The sequence below is a fragment of the Barbus barbus genome (genome assembly GCF_936440315.1).
Source record: "Barbus barbus genome assembly, chromosome: 22".
NCBI classification, from domain to species: domain Eukaryota; kingdom Metazoa; phylum Chordata; class Actinopteri; order Cypriniformes; family Cyprinidae; genus Barbus; species Barbus barbus.
The window spans coordinates 29,192,733-29,217,115 of NC_136750.1; the positions used below are offsets into that span (position 1 = coordinate 29,192,733).

At 37.2% G+C, this 24,383-nt stretch overlaps 1 protein-coding gene across 3 annotated transcripts; it reads left to right on the forward strand.

Moving 5' to 3' along the window:
• Window positions 1-623: 623 nt before the first annotated feature.
• Window positions 624-24,383, forward strand: LOC306888477 (BTB/POZ domain-containing protein kctd15; the record flags this gene model as incomplete). 3 transcript variants are annotated; one of them, XM_079446814.1, is made up of 5 exons in its annotated part: window positions 624-1,036; window positions 3,729-3,904; window positions 10,828-10,972; window positions 15,666-15,971; window positions 23,157-24,383. In XM_079446814.1, the coding sequence occupies 4 exons, from the start codon at window positions 3,741-3,743 to the stop codon at window positions 23,313-23,315; spliced, it is 774 nt and encodes a 257-aa protein (XP_079302940.1). In that variant the 3' UTR covers window positions 23,316-24,383. The 3 variants fall into 3 exon arrangements, with proteins under 3 accessions (XP_079302940.1, XP_079302939.1, XP_079302938.1); XM_079446813.1 differs by having other exon boundaries at window positions 1,022-1,314; XM_079446812.1 differs by lacking the exon at window positions 624-1,036 and having other exon boundaries at window positions 3,702-3,904.

Consider the following 24,383-nt stretch of genomic DNA (forward strand, 5'->3'; position numbering starts at 1 on the left):
CATCAATTATTCACACTTATTTACACGCAAATAAACAAACATTCAGATAAATAAATAATCGAGTACCTGCGCGGGGAAAGCGGCGCAGCTGATGCCCAGCACAACTGTCTTTATTTGTTTGCCTGCTGTTAAATAAATGAAAATCCGGCGCGAGAAGTGTAAGATTGTGTTTGTGCGGGTTTAAACCGACGTTCTGCCCCGTTTGCACGGGAGATCCTGCAGCAGCAGTCATCTCCATCTAGCCGTGCGCAATAATTGAAATGGCGCATTTGGCTGCGGGCGGACTGTGAGGGCGCACAGTGAATGATGTCCAGACGTCATTTGCTTTTAATGGCCTCCAGGAAATTTGCCATTACAATTCTCACAGACATTAGAGCACGGAGAGGAGCGAGGGGGAAAGCGCCGCATGCATGAGCACCAGATCCAGATTTTCGCTAAGCAAAAAGAAAACGCGTCTTTTATCGCCACTTTATCAACAAGTTCCAGTGCGCCTCCTGCTTTCGCGAGAGCGAAAAGAGACTTTTACTCGTTCAGGGAAGGAAAATGTGTTGTTGCCTCTGTGAAAGAGCCTGGGGGAATGTTACATCAGACGAAATGACAGTGATTAAAATCAGCCTTTCTGCCTCTCCAAAGTCTCAGGAACGGCGTGGTGACATTTGCCTGATGCGTAAACCGTTATGTGCTGAACTTTAAACCCTCGCCAGCTATTTTTACTTTGTGAAAGAGCTAAGCGAGGCTAAATAATCGAGGGGAATATCGGGTTTGCATCTGTTCCAATGAGTCTGCTCGGGTTTGAGTTAATTGTCCTCTAATCCTGTGGCCCCAGAGGCGTTTGCGCAGCCTGGAGCCAGAATTCTTCTGTCGGCTCTGCTCTGATTTAGAGACGGATTATTGGCTTCCTTCTGCCCATAAGCAAAGCAGCAGATTCACCGTGGCCAAAAAAGACAGTGGCGAGGCTGATATACGCGACCGAATCAGAGTATTAAGAAATAAGAAGATCAAGAGGGGGAAGGAGAGCTCTGGTCTCCTGGAGAAGGTAAGACAGTCCTGCGCGCTTTTGCTCTCCAGCTCTGAACGCGTCCAGACAGCAGCAGCGCAGCTCGCTATAGTCGCCCCGACCCATCGCGATCCACCTCTGACATGTTTTAATGCAGTTTGACGCGCTTTTCACTCCGGACAGGACGAGAATAGCTAGGCTGGATCGTTTATCGGATAGAAACTTGACCGAGAGCGAGCGACGCGAACCTTCATCTGGGAGCCGATTGATCGAACCGGACTCGGATCGCGATTCGGACATCTACGATGTTTGAAACGGTACCATTTCCAATTAAATCTCATCTCAATGTAGAGTAGATGATTCATGTTGATGGTGCTTTTGTGGTTTGTCGAGAATGAGCGCGACGCCGCGAAAACGCGACGCGTCCTCAAACGCGTTCACGCTTCATGTCCTGTGAGATATTTCAAGATTATTTTCTGATTCTGTAACGTTATTAAACACCCTCTAGGCATCGATAACCTGTGTTATTAAGAGGATATATGCCTCGTACCTGAAGCTTTATCGCTGTGAGTGAGACGCCATGTTGTGAAATGATCTGAATTGAAGTTTTAACCCCTAGGGCACCGACCTGAAACCGGAGAAAGCAAGCAGGAAAAGTGTGTGTTGATTTCATTGTACGCGTAACGAACGTTTCCACAAACGTCCAAAGGTGTTTTAAAGCTTCCGCTATTGACTGTCGAAACAAACGTGTTTATATTTGCTTTGAGAGGTTGACAGGAAAAGCGAGGATTGGAGGAAACCCGTCTCAAAGTTTGACGTTTGTGTTTTGAACGTGGTAGCTGGTCTAAGATAGTCCAAGCTAGTAACCAGCTGCTCAAGATGGTTTTGGAACCAGCTTAGACTACCTACCTGAATGCAGCTACAAGTTTGAAGATGTATTTCCAAGCAAACTCAGAACGTTTTCCAAACATCGCCACAGTAGTTTTCCATTTGATTAGGTTTTGGGAATCAAAGTTGCAAGAAGGTTGTGTATGACTACCTAATACAGGACATTCTCTGATAGTTATTTCTGGTTTATTTTTATAATCTGGGGTATTTTGAGGTCATAAACATGAGTTTGTGAGACATTTTTCTCATGTTGTTTTGACCATCTTGACTTTTCTTTACTCTTCTACCTGGTTCCTCTTGTTAACAAAGAGAGAGAGAGAGAAGGGGCAGATCCACTGTATTCCCTCGGCATTAATATCTGGGCTTTTGGTTACAACGCCCGTAGCTATATGGAGATGAGGGATAGCTTCATATGCCAAAACGTCTTAAGTCTTTTTTCTTTCAATGGAATCTGTAATGTATCATCTTGCTTGTGTATTAAATGAACATTAGTGCTGAGGGCTTGGTGGCAACACCCTGGAAAATTCTGCCGTCCGCCTTGAGCGCATCGCCTCCAGCGCTGGAGCTGAGCGGAGCCTGTAACAACCGCCTTCTGTTTACCATGTATGGTTAAAATAACAGGCGGGCAAATGAGCCAATGCATGGAAGAACTTGTCGTTGAAATCCCTTTGAACTCCAGCTTCACAATGAAGCAGTCTTTCTTATGACAACTGGAATATGTTAAGTCGTATTTCCATGTGGCCCTGCGTGATCCGGGCATTGTGAGGTAAAGTTTTGACTTGTATAAACAAGCCTTTGGGTTTGGACAAAGTCTTTTCAGTAGACAGTCTTCAAGTGAAATTCAGGAGGAAAGTGGGTTTGTGTGTGAACGCTGTTCGATTCAAGTTTGGCCATTTTTGCATATCCTCAGTACAGCAGGATGTCTGTGGGTTTATTCTGATCACTAGAAGTGTAAAATGCACATCAAGACAAGCCTACATTGGCGTGCATTCATTTAGCAGATGCTTTAATCCAAACCGACTGAATGCCACCATCCAAAGTTTCAAAATGGCTCTAAAAAGAGCTAGAACAGAGACCGTAAAATAATAGCGAAAGAGTCACTTAAGGTCGTGCACTGACAATTGCAATTTGTGCATTGAAGTTCAAGAAGTTCTGCTGGCCAAGATGGTTTGGACCCTAAATGCAACTACAAGTTTAAGATTTATTTTCCAGCAAACACAAAACGTTTAAAAAAAAAATTGTACAGTATGTGTTTCCTGTTTGACGTGGTCCCATTTTGTGCATTAAAAATTGTGTGCATTTTGAAAAATTCAGCATTTGTGCATTAACAGTTGTAAGTCAAATGCATCTTTGGAGGTCCAGTGTTGGTGGAAGTTGAGCGATTCTCAGTTCACTAACAACGGATTCGTGGTTGGAAGTGATGCCTGGCATTCCACGTGAACGCGCACAATGCCCTCGTTTCCCAAATGTTCAGATTGGTTGCTGAAGTGTCGGAGGATATCACGTCTAACACATAACACGACCTTTAATTAGAAACTTGCCGTTTTTTTTCTCTTTCCCATCTCCGGAGGCGAACACCTCACATATCTCTCTCGCTCTCCCTCTCTCTGCAGCGTTAATAAACATCCTTCTATCCTGCCCTCGGGCTGCACCAGTGAAAAGATGCAAACATACTTCATTAGAGCTGTGGCAATAATTTGTAAGCTAAATATGCGATGGAGCAGATGAGAAAACGATCTGATAAGACGCGCACAGACGTTCAAGGTGGGAGAGACGCTAAGGCACCGTGAAGGCGCATCAGCAGCATCATTTCTCCATGGCTTTCCCGTTTGTCTGCTTCCAGGAAGGGAGAAGCATGTCACGCCTGTCTCTGACCCGGTCTCCGGTCTCTCCTCTGGCCACGCAGGGGATTCCACTGCCGGCTCAGCTCACCAAAGCCAACGCGCCCGTTCACATCGATGTGGGTGGCCACATGTACACCAGCAGCCTGGCGACTCTCACCAAATACCCAGACTCACGGTAAGACCCCTGGCCTCTTGTAATGTTACATAAGAGTGTGCAATCAGAAGTTTAACTACAAAACGCCACGTTTGCGTTATTTTTGTGCACTTTGGCTTTTTTAGGGTGTGCAAATGTTTGTTTTTAGCATTTTTACATTATACAAACCATTCTGAATGGTTAGAATCATTAAAATGCATGCTCATTTAAGTTTGTTTTTTTAATAAATTGTATTATTCTGAAATTGCATAATGAAGTTTAACATGCTCTTTTGTTCATGTAGCTCTGTAAAGCAAAGCAAAGCAAATTCACATCAAATACTGAAACAGTCACAAATGCATTTGCATTTTGGTTCATTTTCTTAGTGTTAAATTAGAAAAATATGCTAAATAAAGTGCTCTCAAATTGCATATGTGATGTTGGTTGATGGAGTGTTTGATAACATACAGTAGTCTGAGTGGTTTGCTCAATTAGAGCTGATTAGAGGCTAATTATCTGTTCTGATGACGTCTGACTTATCCTGAATGTGAATATGACCAGAATTCCCTGTGTGTCGCTCTGTCTGATCCATAATTGTGACTTTATTAGGAGAGAGACAGAAATGTAAGCGCTGCTCTTGTTGCTTTCATCATAGAGTGAGATTAATTCTGATTTTGAACAGAGAGAGAAAGAGACTTGTTTGAATATTTAGAACTTTTGTAAGTATTATGACTGAAACACAATAGAAAAGTTTGTTTAGCTTGATGGGTGAACATTAGAGAGTATAATTGCATTTTGAGTCTACAATTTGCAAAACAATTTTGTTACTATTATATTTTCTCTGTGTTGCTATTTTATGTTTCAAATGTGTGTGTTTTAATTGGTAAACCAGTGGTTAACATTGGTAAGCATATTCTATTCTATTCTGTTCTACTCTACTGTACTCTATTCTATTCATTAGTTCACTTAAGTCATACAGAAAGATGTCTAAATGGCATTGCTTTAGAAACAATATGGAATGATGAATGATGGAACAATATGGAATGAGGAATGATGCTGAAAATTTAGCTTTGATCACATAAATAAATTACATTTGAACATATATTCACTTAAAAAGCAGTTATTTGAAGCTGAAATAATATTTCATATTTTTACTCTATTTTTGATCAAATAAATGCAGCCTTGGTAAGCAGAAGAGACTTCATTGAAAAACAACAAAAAATCTCACCAACCCCAAACTTGTGTCCATCTAAAAGAATGGCATTCATACAAGAGTGTTTTCATTTGAGTCCACAAAAGACTGACCATCCGCACACATTAGCACCCACTTTCACTAATCACACTGACACGTGGGAAACACACTCATGGATGCAAACACACACACACACACACACACCAGCACAGCGACAGTTAAACAAACGCTCTCCCAGTGCTGCGCCTCAGAGGCCGAGCTGACAGCTGAGAGAGTCCAGTTAAAGAACCTTAAGTTGATGGTGTCTTTTAATAGATCGATCCCTTAATAATGCAGAGCGGGAAAAGAAACTTGCTCTATAACTAATGTGTGAACATTCATCTCCCTCCAGCTCAGTCTGCTGAAGTGACAGGACATATGAAAGTTTCATGCTCATTCTGTGGGGTCTTTCTGACAGAGATGGGTAGCATGAGGGCAGTTGTGAACAGCAGCTAATGATCGCGAGTGTGTCAAGCGTGTCGTGAATGTTCATCCTAGCATTATTAGTCATTTATGCAGAAAGTATGCATTTGAGCATGATTTGTTGACCTGTATCACTTTTAAGGTGTTACTTGAACAAGCACACAAATTTGTTTTCATTGATCTTTTTAAATATTTTTTTTTCAATACATGTTAAAATGTTGTTGTTTTTTGGAATTTCAGCTGAAGATCATTTTTAAACACACTCTTTTTAATACAAATTTACGTTATAACAACAACAGCAACAACAAAAAACACATGAAACAAAGCAACAACAAAAAAGCACAATGCATGAAACAAAGATTCACATAAAAACAATATTTAACATTAAGATTAAAATAATTAAGTAAATAAATACAATTCAAAAATATTTCAATGCATGTAACAAAAAAGCAATATCACAAAAGGAATAGGAAACACAAGGTTTTGACTCTTTGAAGCTGAACTTGTTTACATCTGGAGTTAATATCCGTTTCATGCAATCCAGTCGCAATTATTCCGTGCTAAATTTAGGGTGTAAATGGGATCCAAAGCATTTTGTGACTCACTCATAATACATATGTGATCAGATTTGTAGACTTGCATCCTGGACCTGCCTACTCACCTGTCAGTCATTTAAATTAACATGTGCATTTAGCAGATGCTTTTATAAAAAGCGGCTTACAGAGGAATAAAAGCATTTTGTCACAGAGCAAACAATATTTATAATATTAACTAGATTAGGAAGTGAGCCGAAAGAGAGAGAAAATGCAGATTTTTGCTTCTTGAATCATGCATGTGTGCAATAATGCATGCAGTCATGCATATATTGTGAAGTCTTGGCATGTATTTGTTTAGGGCTTTTTCAATTAGATTGTTGCATTGCATGCATTGACACATGTAATTTGCATTTGGATCAATACCAGATGTGAACAGGACCTCAGTGTCAGGTCAGACTGGTGTTTGTTCACTCAGATCTCTCTTCTACATGACTGGTCCTGTTAACAGAGGAAGTGAAGACAGTCTGACAGGAAGTGTCTGCCTGAAGCCTCACACCCACCGCCGGCAGGACAGATGCAATGTGCGACTCAAACTGAAGCAGAGTTCATTTCTGTTTGTCTCATTTTGAGACACAGATTCACCGGACTGAGGGAGAATCACATGCATTCAGGTGCTGCTGCTGATTTACTGAAAGAAAACCGACAAATAGAGAGAGAAACAGGCTGCGATCACAGATCCAGTGTCTATATATATATATATATATATATATATATATATATATATATATATATATATATATATATATATACTTTTAGATTATTAATAACTTTAAAATTTTTTATTGTATTGTACTGTATATCTTCAATTACATTTTCCTTAAAAAATAAGGAGAATTATATTTTAATTAATTAAAATTTTTATTAATTTATTTTTTTCAGTTAATTCATACATACGTTTATAATAAAACATTTTGTATTTTTATGAATCAGAAATAACGCTAGGAGATTTTTTTTATTTTTAAGAAAAAAAAAGAAGAAAAAATATATAATTTTTTTCAGTTAACTCTAAAAGTATTAAAAAAAAAGTTTAAAAATATATATATATTTTTTATTCAATTTAATATTTTTTAATGATTTCAGTTAACTCTGAAATTATAAAAATTTACTGTAATAGCTGTAAACTGTTTTATTGTATTTTTAATTACATTTAATCACAATTATTAAGTGTTGAAAGGTTAAAATCAGGAGAATTATACTTTGTGGCTTCTGTAGGATGCATATTACATTTTTCAATTATATTTGTTTTTAATATAATAAGTAAATATTTGTAATATTTTGATAGTATGTTTATGATCATAGTTAACGCTGAAAGTAAAATATAAAAATTTGATTTTTTTTTTTTTTATAATTAAATTTTGTATTATTTTTTCTTAACTGCCTGCTAGCTAACTTCTTGTTTTAAGCCACATTTTCCAAATCCAGCTTTTTCTTCAAAAGTGAAAATGTCACCACCAGCACACTGTAAACTCAAATCTTGCTGAAGGTTGATCAAGGCCATATCTTTATTCATGTGCTAAATATTTCAACACAGATTAATCATAGGTCGAAGAAGTTTAATTTTTCAAGATTTCAAATAGTCAAAAGTGTCTCTAATTGAAGAATCGCCTTCATATATCACACACGGACTGAACCCGCTCTCAAAATCCTGTCGCTTTGCGTATAGTGATGCCTCGTCTCTTGCTTTCATGATCAAATTGAACCATATTCACTGCTCTGAATGAGACTGACAACCGTATTCCCCTGCTGTGTGAACACAGCCACAGAGATTTACAGGAAAAGGAGGATGTGGGAGAGAGTATCAGAGAAAAGATGGAGAGAGAGACGGGTGGGGGAGAGGAGGAAGAAAAGAAAAACAGGCAGCATTTTAATTGCTTTTTAAAAAAAGTGCAGATGAAAAACAGTGTTTGCCTGGAGGGGCATGGTGAAATTCTAGCTGGAAGAATTGCAAGACCATATGAGAAAGGACGACCGCAGGCGCTACAGGGAGATGAGTATTGGTTTTTTATAAAGCATTTTGCATCGATTTCCAAAGGGGGGAAAAAGAGAGAGAGGAAGAACAAGAGCTTTAGAAAGTGCATAAGGTGACGACTATAGAGTAGACTTGCGTGGAAGAGTGTATGAATTACATCGTGCATTAAAGAAAGAAACAGTCTGTAAATACATGCACCTGGCAGAGCTCAGTGAACTGTGTTTGTGTTTGCAAATCACTTCCTTACGCCGAGTCAATAGGCGACGTTCGACAATAAACGCCTTTATACCTCGGCTGTTGTTCGTTATACAGGCTTTGACAAGCAGTCGGCCTGATTTCTTTGTGCTTATGAGAGCCGTCAGCTGATCCAGGAACTGTAGCGATGATTAAAGAGGAGATTGCATCGGAGCGGTGATAGTGCTGTCGCTGGGCTAGGAACGGAAGGAAATGCTGATCATATCAGAGTTCATAAAGAGAAGTGCATGGAGAAAGATGAAGGTATTTCCAGGTATCCAGTGTGGAAGCTGTGCCTCTGAATGAGGCATTTGTGCTGTACAATAGATTTAGCATTGAAATGTTGTTTTGTGTGCATTGAAAATGATTATTCAGAATCTGAAGTTTTAGAATTAGTAGATTAGTGGAAGAATGTATTAGAGACTTCTGCACTTTTAGTCTAGTGATGGACACAAACTCTGTTCCAAAACTTTGTGAGCTGCCTATATAGGGAGCATCCCAACAAATCATTGAAGTAGCTGATTTGATTTTTTTATTGTATTGTACTAGGCAATAAAATAATTATAAATTTAATTTAACAATTTTATATATATATATGATTGCAGTTAACTGAAATTATACAAATAAAACTTAAAGTTAAATTTTTTTTTATTCTTATGAGTTAATAGACTCTTGGCTAACTTTGTGTTAAGCCAAGTTTACCTAAATCAGCTTTTTTTTTTTTAAATGAAAAAATAGGTTTAAAAAAATGGTAGATTGGGAGAATAATGTATAATGTATTAAGAATGTTTGCTCCATTCCAAAACCTAGTGAGCCAACTACATAGGGAGCATCCCACCAAATTATGGAACCTCATGGAAGTGACTGACTAGATATTTTTTAATTGTATTCTAATAGGCATCAAAATAAGTTTTTGTTTTTTAACAAAAATGTTTTTTAATGATTTCAGTTAACTCTTAAAAAAAAAAAAATTATTTGTATATTTTCAATGAAAAATATCTTTTTTTTTCTTCTTATGATTTCAGAGTTAAAAGACTCCTGGCTAACTTGTTGTGTTAGGCAAAGTTTTCCTAAACCAGCTTTTTCCCAAAAAGTGAAAAATAGGTTAAAAATGGTACATTGGGAGAAGAATGTATTATAATTTATTAGTGTTTGTTCTGATCCAAAACCTAGTGAGCTGCCTACGTAGGGAGTGTCCCAACAAATCATGGAAGCTCACAAGTAACTGATTTTATTTTATTGTACTCTAATAATCATCAAAATAAATGTTTTATTTTTGTTTTGTTACGAAAATGTTGGGGGGGCGTTTGTGGGGGGTTTTTATGATTGCAGTTAACTCTGAAATTATACAAATTTAAACAACTTTTTCATTAATTCATTCCTATGATTTCAGAGTTAGCAGACTCTTGGCTAACTTGTGTTAGGCCAAGTTGTCCTAAATCAGCTTTTTCTCAAAAAAATAAAGTGTGTCTGTTTAGAATTTTTACTGTACTTTAATAATAAGCAGCTAAATACACAGCAAATGGGTAAAATATTACATTTCTTATCACCTAAAGCTATTTTATCAGTATTTTTCAGTTCACAAAGACATGAAAGTTTATTTAGAGTCACGATTTCTCACATTCTCTTGAATTCAGCATCTCACTGATCGGGTTGTAATGTGTTCTGGGATTGCAAGTTAAAAAATGATCTGGCCTAGACACTTTAAATATCCTATTATAATAAAATAGCATCATTATGGTCCTGTTGCAATAACACACAGTGCCAAAATACTGTTTGTTTAAACAGTATTTTGAAAATCTGTTGTTTTATCTTTTTAAATATGCTTAAAAATAAAGTTCTTTATTGGCATCAATGGTTCCATGAAGAACATCTTACGTCCATGGAAACTTTCTATTCCATAAAAGAGCTTATTAAAATGTTCTTCACAATAACAAAAAATGTTGCTTTTAAGATTTGATGACTGAAAGGTTTGCAAAATGGAGTGCTTATATCTGTCATTCAAATAAATGACATAAGATTGTAGAAAATAGGTCAAGATATTTTTGGTGTGATGTCAACGCCTCATGTTTTGTTGCACAGGAAACTCAACTGCAAGCAGTCTATACTAGTGTTTTCTAAGTTAATCATCGCTATTACTCATAATAGTGACTGTCTAGTTTACATATGTAAATCATCTGCAGGCTTTTATGCGACTGTCCTGCTTTGACATCATGTGGGAGTTATTAATTGGCATGTGACGGTTGAGATGATGAACCGGAGCTGTGGTGAAGTCTTTCCAGCGCTGTATTAGATATCTCATAGCAGTGAAGGACTTAAAACGCTTTTCTCAGCCACTCAAATCCGCCTAAAGCCTCAGCTTGTTTCAGAAGCGAGCGTTAATGCATTTTTGGCTGGCCACTAATAAAATTGAAAAATAAATGCTAATTGTTTCATGCATTTAAAGGAGGCTGGCCTCACTCCATTAACTGTGTGTGTGTGTGTGTGTGTGTGTGTGTGTTTTAATTTTCAGGATCAGCCGGCTGTTTAACGGAACCGAGCCCATCGTTCTGGACAGTTTAAAGCAGCATTACTTCATCGACAGGGACGGAGAGATTTTCCGCTATATTCTCAGTTTCCTGCGAACCTGCAAACTGCTGCTGCCGGATGACTTTAAGGTAACGGCGTTACTCCGTTTGAAGCTTGTTCTTCAGTGGCTCTTTGGAGTATAATGCATGTAGTGTGCACCCTCTATTATTAAACAAAATAGTGCATGAAATATCATGCAGCAAGTCATGATAAATATGTTAAAGAGTAGCATGCTGCATTGTTGTCACCTGACCTCATTGGAAGTTTTATTTTAGTATAATTGAGATACTATTATAGTTTTATTACTATTTTAATTACATTTTTATTTTTATATTTTCTGTTTTAATTTTTAAGGTAATTTTGTTGTGTGTTTTTTGTCATTTTTGTTTTAATGTCTATATAGTTTTTATTATGCTAAGACATATTGTTGGTCCTGTTGTATTTGGTAGCTCCGCCCATAGTGCAATATTATTGGTGGAAAATCCACAGATTTATATTCAGTATCAGATATGTTCTGATTGGCTGGGATTGTGTCACATTGCACAGTTTTCATGTAGCCGTGTATCTGGACCACAACAATGACATGAATTTATATATGAATATATATATATACGGCTGATTTATCCGCATGAATAAACTCTACTTTTATGTCTTTTAAATCTTGATCTGGATTCACTTTTGTCTTCCTCTCTCGAGTCGGACAAAGAGCCCAGTTTAGACTGGTTTGATCTGCTGATCAGCGTGTGTGAAATCAGACAGAAATGCGAACGGCAGCCGGCAGGGCATCTTTATCTGTAAGACATCGTGACTGTCATGGCCTCCGGTGGCATATGTTTCGCTAAATCAGTGTAAATGTGGAGCTAATGCCTTATATGTTTTGCGTCTCTCAGTGAAAAAAGCATCATTTGTACCAGAGATTATCAGTTGCTAAGCTGCTGGAGTAAATAAAGCATGATGCTGCTGGTGTTGGGCTTTTAATGTCATTTCTCAAAGTTTTGTGACCATTTTAATGAATGATCTTTTGATTTTAGAATAGCATGCACTGATGATTCGTTCGTAATAAATACAGTGAGTAAGACTTCACTTTTCAAGGTTTGTGTCACGTAGGATCTGACCTCTGCATCAGCATGTGTTTGACAAAATCAAAGAGAAATGGTCATCTCTTATACGTATTAGATGGAGACGGGGGATATCTCTGAATCTCTCTCTCTGTCTCTCTCTGTGAGATGTTGTCTTGCCGGTGGGCAACAGAATAAGATCATTATTTTGGATCACAACAGGCCTGTCGGATCGCCTGAACATGGGAATTCATGCTAGCTAATCGTCTGTCTCTCTATCTGCTCGCTTTCTTTCTTCACCTCTCTTGTACCTGGCTCTTCGTCATGTCGGTTGCATGAGGCTCGACTATAAGAGGAGCTTTAGAGAACGAGTCCTGTTAAAAACAGAGGCCCAGGTGCATCTTTTAATACCTCAGCGTTCCCTCCAGCGCCGATGCACCGCATGCATTTTGTCATCAGCACTGTGAAGGGCAAAAGAAAAGAAAAAAGACACGGGCAAAAATAAAAGAGCTAAATATCCACATATGGAGGTTAGAAGTATGTTCAGACCAAAGTTATATATATTCATAAACATTTTTCACCTATAATGGTCACTTACAATGTTTTGAAACAATCAAAACTTATTTTGTAAATATTAAATTGCATGCATTTTATATTTTCTGCTTGTTCACTGCAAAAAAAGAGAAAAAAGTTCTTCCTCAGTATATTTGTCTTGTTTTCAAGTGCAAATATCTAATTAATCTTAAATCAAGATGCATTTACTTAAAAAGTAAAAGACAAGATATTAAAATAAGATATGATTCATTACAAAATAACTTTGTGTATTTATATTTTTATAACTTATATTGCATGTATTTTAATCTTATTAAACATATTTCTGCTGATTTAATGCAAAAACAAATCATTTTTTTCCTTTCCTGTAGCTCAAATAGTAGAGCATGGCGCTAGCAACGCCAAGATCATGGGTTCGATTCCCAGGGAAAGCAAGAGCTGATAAAATGTAAAACTGTAACTTGAATGCAAAGTAAGTCGCTTTGGATAAAAGCGTCTGCTAAATGCATAAATATAAATGTTTTTTATTTTTATTTTTTTCCACTAAAAATATCTACATTTACTTAAAAAAATCAGTTGACATAAGATATTAAGTCTTGTTTTCTGAACAAAATTATCAAAATTAAATGTTTAAGCCTAAAAGATGAAAACACATTTACCAACGAGGTATGAAAAATAAACTTAATTCAAAAGGAAAACAATATTATTTGACAGATTTTGTTTCTTTTTTCATTTCCTTCTCAAGTAAGTGTATCTTGAATCAAGAATACTTAGATATTTGTACTCGAAAACAAGACAAACATACACTGTAAAAAAACAGATGCTGCTTTAAATTTTGAAGCTAAATCAAATGCTGCAAAAGTAATTTAAACTTAAATTGTATTAATTGTAAAACGCCTTCAATGTTCAAGTTCAATCCTCTATCATTTAAAAATTTTTTTTTAATAATTTACAGTAATAAAAAAACATGTCATGAGTTATTGATCATAAGAAAATAATTTTTTGCAGTGTTGTCTTGCTGAAATGTGCCATGTGAAACTGATTAGTCAGAATTATATTTTTAGTGTTTTCACATTGTTTCACAGCAGCTTTACAAAAAAAACCATTGTTAATGTTTATAATATCTTAATATCTTTGTGCCTTAGTCACATTTAGCAGATTAGAACTGAGCAATAATATAGTTACAATATAAACAATCAAGATTTGCTATGTTGTATTTATGTGAGTATACTGTATACGAAGTTAAAGTCGAGCATACTTCTATATCCAAGAGCTGAGCGAGAATGTAGTTTAACACAATCACTCTGTCTGTTTCTGCAGCAAAATGCAGAGATGCTGTGTGTACCATTACTCTTGCAGTTTAGTTACCATTCAGGCTGTGTGCACTTCATGACTGTTCATATCAATCTTTATGCAGATTACTCTGCAGACGTTGCACACAAAGCCATATCCTCAGTTGAACTCCAACATTTTCCTCCCTCATCCACACCTCGGCTCCTCCCGCTCCGTGATGGAGAGTAGAGGAAGAATAGTACCATCTGGACTTGTGGGAAATTAAGGGAAAACTGAAAGGGGCAAAAAACCCCTGGCAAGACATCCCCGAGAGGAAGAGAGCGAGCGTTTGGCAGTCTGCTGTTGTCTGCCTGGATAAAGAAACGCTGAAGCCTGGAGGTCCGTCACTGACGGGCTCCAACGAGCACATGAGATCCTGCCAAACGTCTTGACTGTTGCCCCGCGGGCGGCGCTGATACCCCTCTAAGCCAAACATGCCACCCTGCACCCCAGTCGCACTGCTTTTTAAAGATTCATTCACTTATTGGCTTTTACTTATGTATTTATTTGTTTCGTTGCTTTATTAGCGGCTTTTGCAGTAAAAGCATCAAAATCGTTCATTAAATATTAAACGTCAGCGTGCAACTTTCCTGCAGTTTCCACTTATTTTATTTAGAAAGTGTAAACATGTAGACATGGGCAAAAAAAAGAGCAATATCCACGTATAGAGGTTAGAAACGTGTGTTATATACATTAATAAAATGTTTCCATTTATAATGGCCATTTACAATGTTTTAACTTATATTGCATGTATTAAAAAAAAATGTTTGCTTGTTCGTTGCAAAAAAACTTATTTTAAAACTTATTAAACTATATTTATATATATATATATATACATATATATATACATATATACACATACACAGTACAATATTATATAAAGGAAAATAAGACAAATAGTGTCGAAGAATGAATATAATATCTTAGTTTCCAGTATAAATATCTAAACAGGATAAACCAGGATTAATTTACTTAAAACATAAAATGACATATGATATTAATAATATTGTTTTCTGAAAAAGTATCAAAATGAAGAAAAGTGTAAACAGCTTGTATATATTTATTGTCCTTTAAAAAGACAGTTCATTATTCTTTAAAAAATTAAAAATGTTTAACCTAACACTGTAGGATTTTAATGCATTTGGTTTGTATTATATATATATATATATATATATATATATATATATATATATATATATATATATATATATATATATATATATATATATATATATATATACACATACATACATACATATACATAATATATTTACACTTCCATTCAAAAGTTTAGGGTTGTAAGATTTTTATGTTTTTAAAAGAAGTCTCTTCTGCTCACCATTTGATTCAAAATACAGTAAAAACAGTTAAATATTATTACAATTTAGAATAACGGTTTTCCATGTGAATATCTGTTCAAATGTAATTTATTTCTGTGATCAAATCTGTATTTTCCGCATCACTACTCCAGTCTTCATGATCTTCAGAAATCATGCTAATATGCTGATTTGCTGCTCAAGAAACATTTCTGATTATTATCAATGCTGAAAACAGTTGTGCTGCTTCATATTTTTGCGGAAACTGTGCTACATTTTATTTCTCAGGATTTGATTTGAACTTTGAAGAATAGAAAGTTCAAAAGAACAGCATTTATTTGAAATACAAATCTTTTGTAACATTTTAAATGTCTTTACTGACACTTTTGATTGATTTAATACATCCTTGCTGGAAACAAAATTATTAATTTCTTAAAACTAAAAAAAACATTTGAATGGTATTGTGTATAATAAATAAATAAATGATAGATGCATATTCCTCATGTGTCTGTCTGTCTGTCCAGGACTTCAATCTCCTGTACGAAGAGGCGCGTTATTACCAGCTGATGCCCATGATCAAGGAGCTGGAGCGGTGGAAGCAGGAGCGGGAGCAGAGGCGTCTGGCGCAGCCCTGCGACTGCCTGGTGGTCCGCGTGACCCCTGACCTCGGCGAGCGGATTGCCCTCAGCGGGGAGAAGGTTCTCATCGAGGAGATCTTCCCCGAGACCGGTGACGTCATGTGTAACTCGGTCAACGCTGGCTGGAACCAGGACCCGACCCACGTCATCCGCTTCCCCCTGAACGGCTACTGCAGACTCAACTCGGTGCAGGTAATGCCATGTGCTGCTCTTATCTGTCTGAGACATTAGCTCGCTTTATTCCTGCATGTTTAACATCACGTTTCATCTGCTCAGTGGAGGCGTGTTTGTTTAATGTGGGTGATGTTTAGAAAACCTGAAATAAATAATAGTTTCTCATACTGTCTAAATGTTTAGCAACTTGATTATTAAACTAGTTCCGTATCACTGGATTCTGTTCCGAACCCTATCTAGACAGCATTATTTGGCATCACGGATTTAGTCCGGACATGAAAGATGATCTAAATAGCATGAAACTAAATGTCTCATTTAATCAAAATATAGCACTGCGTTACTGTACATAGTGTTCAGATGTTGATATATAAAATACAGTAAAAATGTGAAATATTGCAATGTAAAATAACTGTTTTCTATGTGAATATGTGTTAAACTGTAATTTATTTCTGTGATCAAATCTGTATTTTCAGCATCATTACTCCAGTCTTCAGTGTCACATGATCTTCAGAAATCATTCTAATATACTGATTTACTGCTCAAGAAACATTTCTGATTATTGTCAATGTTGAAAACAGCTGTGCTGCTTCATATTATTTTTTTTTTGGAAACTGTGATGCATTTTATTTTTCACGATTGTTTGATGAATAGAAAGTTAAAAAGAACAGCATTTATTTTAAATAGAAATGATTTATTAGCCTATATTATAAATATCTTTAATTTTGAAATAAATAAATACTCTTATTGATTCCAAAGTATTTGAACATTAGTGTATGAGCCATCAAAAAATAATAATAAAAAAAAAATTAATAAAGATGGGGAAAAAAGAAGGAAAAAAATACAAAATACATGCACAAAACAGTACTTTCCATATGGCAAGGAACAAAAAAAATCTGGCCAAAATATATTTTAAATATACTGTATGCTAAATATTTGTTGTGAACAATTTAAAGCATCTCCGCTGAATTAAGGTATTAATTTCTTTCAAAAAAAGAATGGGAAAATCTTACCGACCTCAAACTTTTGAACAGTAATGTATTTTGCATGCATGGTTAAGACAATCCCAGAATGCATTGCTGCTTAGAAAAAAATAATAGTTCATGATAGTGAATGGAGTTAAGAGATTTTAACAATAAATATGTTTCATTCAGTGCTGAAAAGTATTGCTAAAATAGTCAATTACAAATAACTTTTATTGATTTCTGAAAAGTATTTATAAAAATCTAATATTTAAAGCAAACTATTTACCAAGTATTTGTGTGTGCATTATGTATTTTTGAGCTGATTAGAGTATCATATAAATAACTTTGAAGCATGTTATTATCAGACTATTGAGTGTTGGTTGAGTTTCATCAGTTTCATGTGAGTAGTGGAGTTGTTAGCTTTTGTCTTGCTTTGTTTTCTGTCTGTCTTTGATTGATAGAACATCTGAAGACATATAACATATGCATGATAGAAATCATTATACCACCTATCCACGTTAAAGCTGATGGTATATTAATAAAAAGGAGGCTCAACCTGTATTTCAGACACACACTTTAACACACACACACCCGTCTGCACCTCACCAGCGCCCCCTCAGGGTGGAGCACAGCACGCAACAAAACGCCTTTTCATGTGCAGCCGTATTTTTTCACTCCCTCAAAAACAAAACGCAAGAGCGAGAAGAAAAGAGAGGCTAGAAAATGAAATGCATAATTTACACGTTTCTCCTTTTTAAGACACAGAGCTTCCCTTTTAAAAAAGACTCCAACGTAACAACGCCCAGAGCGGTTGAAATACACGTATTGCATTTTTTAATACCATACTTACACTTTCTCAAACAGCCTCAACCCCTTTATGCTTCTTTTATAGATTTCTAAATGGCTTGCAATATAATTAATTGGCTGCATCAACTAACACAACATTTTCTTTCTGCGTTTCCAGTAAGAGCGTGTCCCTTTCTGTCTGCCCTCTGTTTGCTCGCTCGAGCTCTATTTCTTTTCTAAAACAAGTGGATTTGTGAAGCGATGAAGCAGGTCTTTTTGTTTCCGACAGGAGCTCATTTATCTGTTGCTGAAGCTGGTAGCTTTAACATGCATCTCTTTTAAAAGGCCATGAGAGAGACTCACTGTTGCTCAGCTAATGATGCATAAACAAAACATAAGCACACAAACAATGAGTAAAACACTCTGTTTTTGATTTGATTGAACTGTTTTACTTCTAAGTATACTGATAATCAACATTTCTCAAACACTCGTCAACCGTATTGAATCATTTGGATCTTTTTACAATGCATTCTGATTGCTTTAGTGATGAAGGATGCATGCCATGCTGCTTTAGATTTTGGTGAAATGAGATTAATGCTGCTGTCTGTGTTTTGAAACAGCAGTCATATCTGGAATGTAGTGATGATGTCTTAAAAGTGTCATCTATTTAGGCAACTGACTAGGATTTGGAACAGAGCTCACTTTTCACTTAATGCATTGCAAAAACGTTTTCATCATTAGTATTTTTGCCTTATTTTCCAGTAAAAAAAAAAATATATATTTTAATAAAATCCGTTTGCGTAAGGAGTCAAATTGCTTTGTTTTTAGGCAGTCGTGGCCTAATGGATAGAGAGTTGGACTTGTAACCTGAAGGTCGTGGGTTCGAGTCTCAGGTCCGGCAGGGATTGTAGGTGGGGGAGTAAATAACCAACACTCTCTCCACCCTCAATACCACGATTGTGGTGAGACCCTTGAGTAAGGCACCAAACCCCCAACTGCTCCCCGGGCGCCGCAGCATTGGCTGCCCACTGCTCCGGGTGTATGTTCACTACTGTGTGTGTACTTGGATGGGTTACATGCAGAGCACAAATTCTGAGTATGGGCCACCATACTTGACCACACCCTTTCCCTTATTTCTGTTCTTACAATTGAGCTTTTCAAGTAAATGTGTTTTGTTTTAAGGATTATGAAGAAAATAATTTTGTTGCAGTGTGCTTCTCTAATTGCGTCGGTGACCTTGTGACCTCTAGAGCGAGTGTTGCTTCACTTTAGTCTTTTTAGACGGGCAGCACACGGGCAGCCTGGTTGGGAGGATGTAGATGGAAAGGGTGTTTTCTTTTTACTGAAATGATTTTGAACACGACACTCCTGTCGGTTGACTCATTATCGTGTGAAGGATATAGTAATCCTGTCTCACTGTACGACACAATACAGCTCTGATCTGTTTACTGCCTGGAAACATCGCTGCAGGCCACTAAACAGCCACACCTCACCTCAGACAGACAGAGGACAGAGCTCATTAAGAGAGTTAAACGAGTTTGTGTGGCTTTTGTCTACATTATATGTGACCAAATGCCCTCAAAAGGATTGTAAAACCTGGTTTATAAGAAGAAATGTATGCTAAACGCTCAGAACACCCTTATGAGAAACAAGTAGCAGACTATTAAAAAGAGTAGATGCTGTGGAAAGTGCAAACTAACTGAATGTGTTTGCAGACTTAATTGCATGTTAGTTGCAAACAAACAAAAATATATTTAATTTTAAATTTATATTAATTGCAATTAGTTGCAAAGAGTGCTTTTTTGTGAAGCAGGATTTATGTTTTGAATTATGGTTCAATGTAATGGCGTGCACAGACATTTGTAGTGACGAGAGAAGAAGCTAATAAACCAACTGAGAGTGAAAAATAACAGCAGATGAGTGACACGTCTGGAACTTAAGAACAAGTGAAAGCACCTGCGCTGAGACAGAGAGAGAGATTGATGGAGTCTGGACACTGAGAGAGAGTGAGAGGATAACAGACCACGCACGTGAACCGCTTCAGAGAGGAGAAACATTTAGCCAACACACACACTCACATGCTCATAGTGTCCCAAAGCTCCATCCATATCTCACAGTGATGGAGGACCGGGATCAAAACAGACGCTGGTGAACCTCCATCAAACTGACAGACGTGCCACAGATACACGACACAGAGCCGTTCACACACACACTCACACACACACACACACACACACACACACACACACTCACTCTGACACACACACTCACTCTGAGACACACTCACACACACACACACACTCACACACACACACACACACAGACAGACACACACACACACACACACACCCACACACACTCTGACACACACACACTCACTCTGAGACAGACACACACACACACTCACACACACACACACACACACAGACAGACACACACACACACACACACACACACACACCCACACTCACTCTGACACACACACTCACTCTGAGACAGACACACACACACACACAGACAGACAGACAGACACACACACTCACTCTGAGACACACTCACACACACACACACACACACACACTCACACACACACACACACACACACACACACCCACACACACTCTGACACACACACACTCACTCTGAGACAGACACACACACACACACACACCCACACACACTCTGACACACACACACTCACTCTGAGACAGACACACACACACACACACACACACACTCACACACACACACACACACACAGACAGACACACACACACACACACACACCCACACTCACTCTGACACACACAATCACTCTGAGACAGACACACACACACACACACACACACACACACAGACAGACAGACACACACACACACACACACACACACACACACACACACACCCACACTCACTCTGACACACACACTCACTCTGAGACAGACACACACACACACACACACACACACAGACAGGCACACACACACCCACACTCACTCTGACACACACACTCACTCTGAGACAGACACACACACACACACACACTCACACACACACACACACACACACACAGACACACACACACACACACTCACTCTGACACACACACTCACTCTGAGACAGACACACACACACACACACACACACACAGGTTTGTTCATACTGCAGTTAAATACGACGTCACTCGTCTACTGAATGTTTAATCTGATTCTGTTGTTATTTATGAGAATGACAGACTGATTCTCCTGAAGTTACTGTTGAAAACAACCAAATTAAATCACCAAAGCACGTCTCTGGTCACTTATTTCTCTTCCATCAAAATGAGCTGCACTAAACGTGTAAAACCAATCCATGTTTCTTATTGATGCTGAATCATGCACACAAATGCACTACCGCTCAAAAGTCTCTTCTGCTCACTAAGGCTGTTTATTTGATCAAAAATACATAAAAAATAGTTAAATACTATTGTGATTCAAAATAAGTGTTTTTGTATGTGAATATGTGTTAAAATGTAATTTATTTCTGTGATCAAAGCTGTATTTTCAGCATCATTACTCTCCAGTCTTCAGTGTCACATGATCTTCAGAAATCACTCTAATATGCTGATTTACTGCTTAAGAAACATTTCTGATTATTATCAGTGTTGAAAACAATTGTGCTGCCCAATATTTTTGTGGAAACTGTGATGCATTTTATTTTTCAGGATTCTTTGAATAGAAAGTTCATAAAACAGCATTTATTTGAAATATAAATCTGTAACATTGTCTTTACTGTCACTTTTGATCAATGTAATGTGTCCTTTCTGATAAAAGGTATTCATTTCTTTAAAAAAGATCTTACTGACCCCAAACTTTTGAATGGTAGTGTACATATCACTGACTTTAATTTATTAATTTATTTAGCAGACACTTTTATCTTATATATTCTACACCTAAACTATGTGGCATTTTCAAATTGACATTGAATTTTGGTTCATTTATGAAACTCTTTACCAGTTTTTAACAAGTTCTGCTCTGTCTGAGGACATTTTCAAAATGTTGCCTTTCCAGGTATAATGAAATAAGTATAAAGAATGATCTCTGTCTGATTCTCCGTAACGTGTGTGTGTGTGTGTGTGTTCCTCTCACCTGTCCTGATCTCGTCAGAGTCTGTCAGGGAGACAAGCGTCTGTTCTCGATTGTCTTTGCCGGGAGTCAGACTCACGTGACGCTCCTGTGAGAGATTCCTGGTTTCCGTTGGGTCATTGATGTCATTATGAATCTGATTTTTTTTAAGTGAGCATCTGATGTGTCTGATTTAGACTGAATGGAGGCTGCTGTGAAACAGAGCAGGTTCAGATGATTGAGGATGAATTCAGGCTTGTTTTTGAGCTTCAGATGTCGGTTTGTTTGGTTGGTGTGAAAGCAGGTTTCCAAACTCACGAGAGTCCATCAGAAAATCTGATCCAGGGAGCCTCAGTTCACAATGAACATGATGCAGTCAGCAGTTCACTTCTGTGAGTTAGGATTGTCAATTCATGATTTATTTAGGTTTTTTTCTTATTATATTATAAAGCCCTTTGTATTATGTTGTTTAGCAAATCTCTAAATAAACCACAGAGAAGTACAAACCATACAGCAAAAAAAGTTTTTAAATGTATATTTCTAAATTGTAAAATATTTTAAATATTAACATATACTTGCTGAAATGTTTCAAAATAAATTTATGTAAATATACATTATGTATACATGCATACATTATATTTATGTAAATATATATTTCCAATATATTCTAAAAAAAAAAACTATTTGGTATATTTTTTTATTTATAAAAAAATCTCTCTCTCTCTCTCTCTCTCTATATATATATATATATATATATATATACACACACACACACACACACACACACACACAAATTACAATACTACAATAAATGAAAAGTTAATTAAACATTATTAGGTCATAAATCAGGTTTTGGTCTCTAGGCTTTTCTATCCAGATTTTCATTAAGTCTAAAATGTATTTTGGTAAATGAAGGTTGAATCTAGATTTTTTTATTATTATTATTGTTATTATTTTAAAAAATATATTTAATTTAGATTTACTGTTGACAACATTTTTCAAATAAATGCTGTTCTTTTGAACTTTCTATTCATCTGTGAATCCTGAAAAATAAAATGTATCTCAGTTTTTACAAAAAATATTTGGCACAACCGTTTTCAACCTTGATAATAATCAGAAATGTTTCCGGAGCGGCAAATCAGCATATTAGCATGATTTCTGAAGGATCATGTGACACTGAAGACTGGAGTAATGATGCTGAAAATTCAGCTTTGATCACAGAAATAAATTACATTTTAACAGATATTCACATAGAAAACAGCTGTTTAAAATTGTAATAATATTTTGGATTTTTACTGTATTCTTGAAGGAAATATTTTGGATTGACAGTGTGTGTTGTATGTGTGTTTCAGGTGTTGGAGCGTCTCTTCCAGAAGGGTTTCAGCGTGGCTGCGTCCTGCGGCGGCGGCGTGGACTCGTCTCAGTTCAGCGAGTATGTTCTGTGTCGCGAGGACAGGAGGAGTCAGTCCACAAACACGCCCATCAGGATAAAGCAGGAGCCGCTGGACTAGAGACACGCGCTCAGGCCCTCGGCCCCTCGACACACACACACACAAACACACACACACACTCTCTCAGCGTTTATACGGGGAATGTAATCAAACTGCACCAGAAACCCAAAGAACTCCAGCAGGATATGAGTCCCGCCCTGTTCCGCCCAAACCACCAATCGTCCTCACAGAAGGCAGGCTCCGCCCCTCTGCCAGTGCAGTGTGTGTCATTATCTCGTGACGATTGCGGCGCGGTGCTCACAAGTAAAAAAAATGCCATCGTCAGGGGCCGAGGGTCCAATTTTTTGGATTTTTTTATTTCATACTTATTGTTTCTAAAGATGTTTTTCACTCCTTATAGCACCATGTTGTATGAGGTTAGCAGTACTAGGCTGGAGTTTTGTGTTTATTTCTTTTGTTACATGAAGGATGAAGGCATTCCGTTTGAGAGACTTTCCTGGCAGGAAAACGCTATTACGCCCTCGGGCTGCATGGCCGAGCAGTCTGGGCTTTAATGCGTTCGCTGCTGAAGGTTTCTTTGTTTAAAGGAGCTGCAAGCAAACGTGTCTATTTCTGAAGCCAGAGCATTAAGCATATCGTTAAACATCTGAAATTTTTATAAGCTCTCCGATGCTTGAATCAAATGAGTTCTGAACTATACGGTACCTATACAAAGAGTCGTGTGTGTCAAGAACAAAATGTAAGGAGCTTGAGGCAAAACATGGGCAGATGAAGACGTATGAGTGTGTGTGTACCGTACGTTTGCACTTAAATGCGTCGTGAAAACAAGCCGCCCGCGTGTTTAAAGATTCAGTGGAAATAGACTCGAGTTGGAGCGCGCTGACAGAATGAGGGTACTAACTATGATGCATTAATTTTTAAACCATCTTTGCGAATGAATGATTGTTATTCATCAGCCCAGTTTTAGTTTGAAGTTGTCAGTTTTCTATTTTGATGTCAAGATGCTGAGTAAACGGTGGATACGTTGTGATAAGGTGCTTGATTTCATCAGGTGTGTGTGTGATGAATGTGTCCAAACGCTCAACACAGAGAACTAACATTACAGAGGTGTATTGTTTCTCTGTCTGG